This window comes from Bos taurus, chromosome 4 (assembly GCF_002263795.3).
Source record: "Bos taurus isolate L1 Dominette 01449 registration number 42190680 breed Hereford chromosome 4, ARS-UCD2.0, whole genome shotgun sequence".
Lineage (NCBI taxonomy): Eukaryota > Metazoa > Chordata > Mammalia > Artiodactyla > Bovidae > Bos > Bos taurus.
In genome coordinates, this window is record NC_037331.1 from 106,421,068 (window position 1) to 106,422,880 (window position 1,813).

The window sequence follows — 1,813 nt, forward strand, 5'->3', positions numbered from 1 at the left end:
ATTGGCTCAAAACTCTGACTTCCCATTCATTTCATGATTGTAACTGGAGAAATGTGAGTGATGGAGGGTCCTCACCAGGGAGATAGCCCAGAAAGACAGAAAGGGAGCTTTAAGAGGGCTCTCAGACTCTCTGGGTCATGACACAGACTCCCAGCATCACCCCACACTCAAGGCATCTGGATGACTGACACAAATTCTCTCTTTCCATGTCCCTCTTCTCCTTATCTCTGTCTGTTTCTCCCTCTCATCTATTGGGTGTTCCTCTCCTACTCCTCCATTTCTATTTCATTCCATTCTTGCCTTCTCTCTAAATGTCTGTTGCCGTGTTGTCTTTCGTCATCTGCTCCTGTCTGTTTTCCTCTCTTCTTATCAGTAAATTTCCATGTTTTTCCTTCTGTAATTCCCTGTTTCTCAATGATTCTCATATTCCCATTTATTTCTCTCTTTATCTCTCCTTCTGTTAACCCATGACCACCTACTAGCCTCTCTTTCTCTGCCTTTAGCCTTGTTTCACAGTCATTGGTTCTCTCTGTCTGTCTCTCTCTGTCTCTCCATCAATGTCTCTTGTTTCCTTTCCCCTCAAGCTCCCAGCCCCGGGATCATGGCAAATCTGAGCCACCCTTCTGAATTTATCCTCTTGGGCTTCTCCCCTCTTGGTGAACTGCAGGTCCTGCTCTATGGGCCCTTCCTTGTGCTTTATCTTCTTGCCTTCATAGGAAACACAGTCATCATCATCATGGTCTTTGTCGACACCCACCTCCACACGCCCATGTACTTCTTCCTGGGCAACTTTTCCCTGCTGGAGATCCTGGTGACCATGACTGCCGTGCCCAGGATGCTCTCTGACCTGCTGGCCCCCCGCAAGGTCATCTCCTTCACTGGCTGCATGGTCCAGTTCTACTTCTACTTCTCCCTGGGCTCCACCTCCTTCCTCATCCTGTCCGACATGGCCCTGGACCGCTTTGTGGCCATCTGCCACCCCCTGCACTATGGCACTTTGATGAGAGGGGCTGTGTGTGCCCAGCTAGCAGGGGCTGCCTGGGCAACTCCTTTCCTGGCCATGGTGCCCACTGTCCTCTCCCGGGTTCATCTCAGTTATTGCCATGGCAACGTCATTAACCACTTCTTCTGTGACAATGCACCTCTGCTGCAGCTGTCCTGCTCAGACACCAAGCTGCTGGAATCCTGGGACTTTGTGATGGCCTTGGCCTTCGTCCTCAGTTCCTTCCTGGTGACCCTCATCTCCTATGGCTACATCGTGAGCACTGTGCTACATATCCCCTCTGCCAGCGGCCGCCAGAAGGCCTTCTCCACGTGCGGCTCTCACCTCACCCTGGTCTTCATTGGCTACAGCAGCACCATCTTCCTCTATGTCCAGCCTGGCAAAGCACACTCCGCGGAGGTCAACAAGACTGTGGCCCTGGTGACGTCCGTCCTCACCCCCTTCCTCAACCCCTTTATCCTCACCCTCCACAATGAGACGTTCAAGGCTGTGCTACGAGGCCAGATGCAGAGGCTGAAAGGCCTCCTCCAGGCATTGTGAGGGGCCTGAGGGACTCAGCCAGGCTCCATCAGCCAGGTCACTCTGTGAGGAGGCAGGGCACCAACCTGGGTGGGATGACCCCTGTTGAGTTTCTTTCAGATTTTCCCTCTGTGCCTGAGAGTGGTAACCACAGTGAGTCCTTGGTAGCACCCTGGCTGGCTTGATGGTCTCAAAGACCATGTGGAATCCCCCCAGTTTTCCACTAGCAGTTACAAGAACTCGGAATGTAACCTGGGGAACCACAAGTGGGGCTTTTAATAAAGGGAAGTG

General features: G+C 52.3%; 1 protein-coding gene across 1 annotated transcript; it reads left to right on the forward strand.

Moving 5' to 3' along the window:
• The first annotated feature begins 601 nt into the window (after positions 1-601).
• Positions 602-1,543, forward strand: OR6V1 (olfactory receptor family 6 subfamily V member 1). The gene has a single exon (NM_001390016.1). It carries the CDS (start codon positions 602-604, stop codon positions 1,541-1,543), a length of 942 nt encoding a protein of 313 aa, NP_001376945.1.
• Positions 1,544-1,813: the final 270 nt, after the last annotated feature.

Excerpts from the sequence above, each read along its gene's own strand:
- OR6V1 (NM_001390016.1), top strand. The coding sequence starts at position 602 with ATGGCAAATCTGAGCCACCCTTCTGAATTTATCCTCTTGGGCTTCTCC.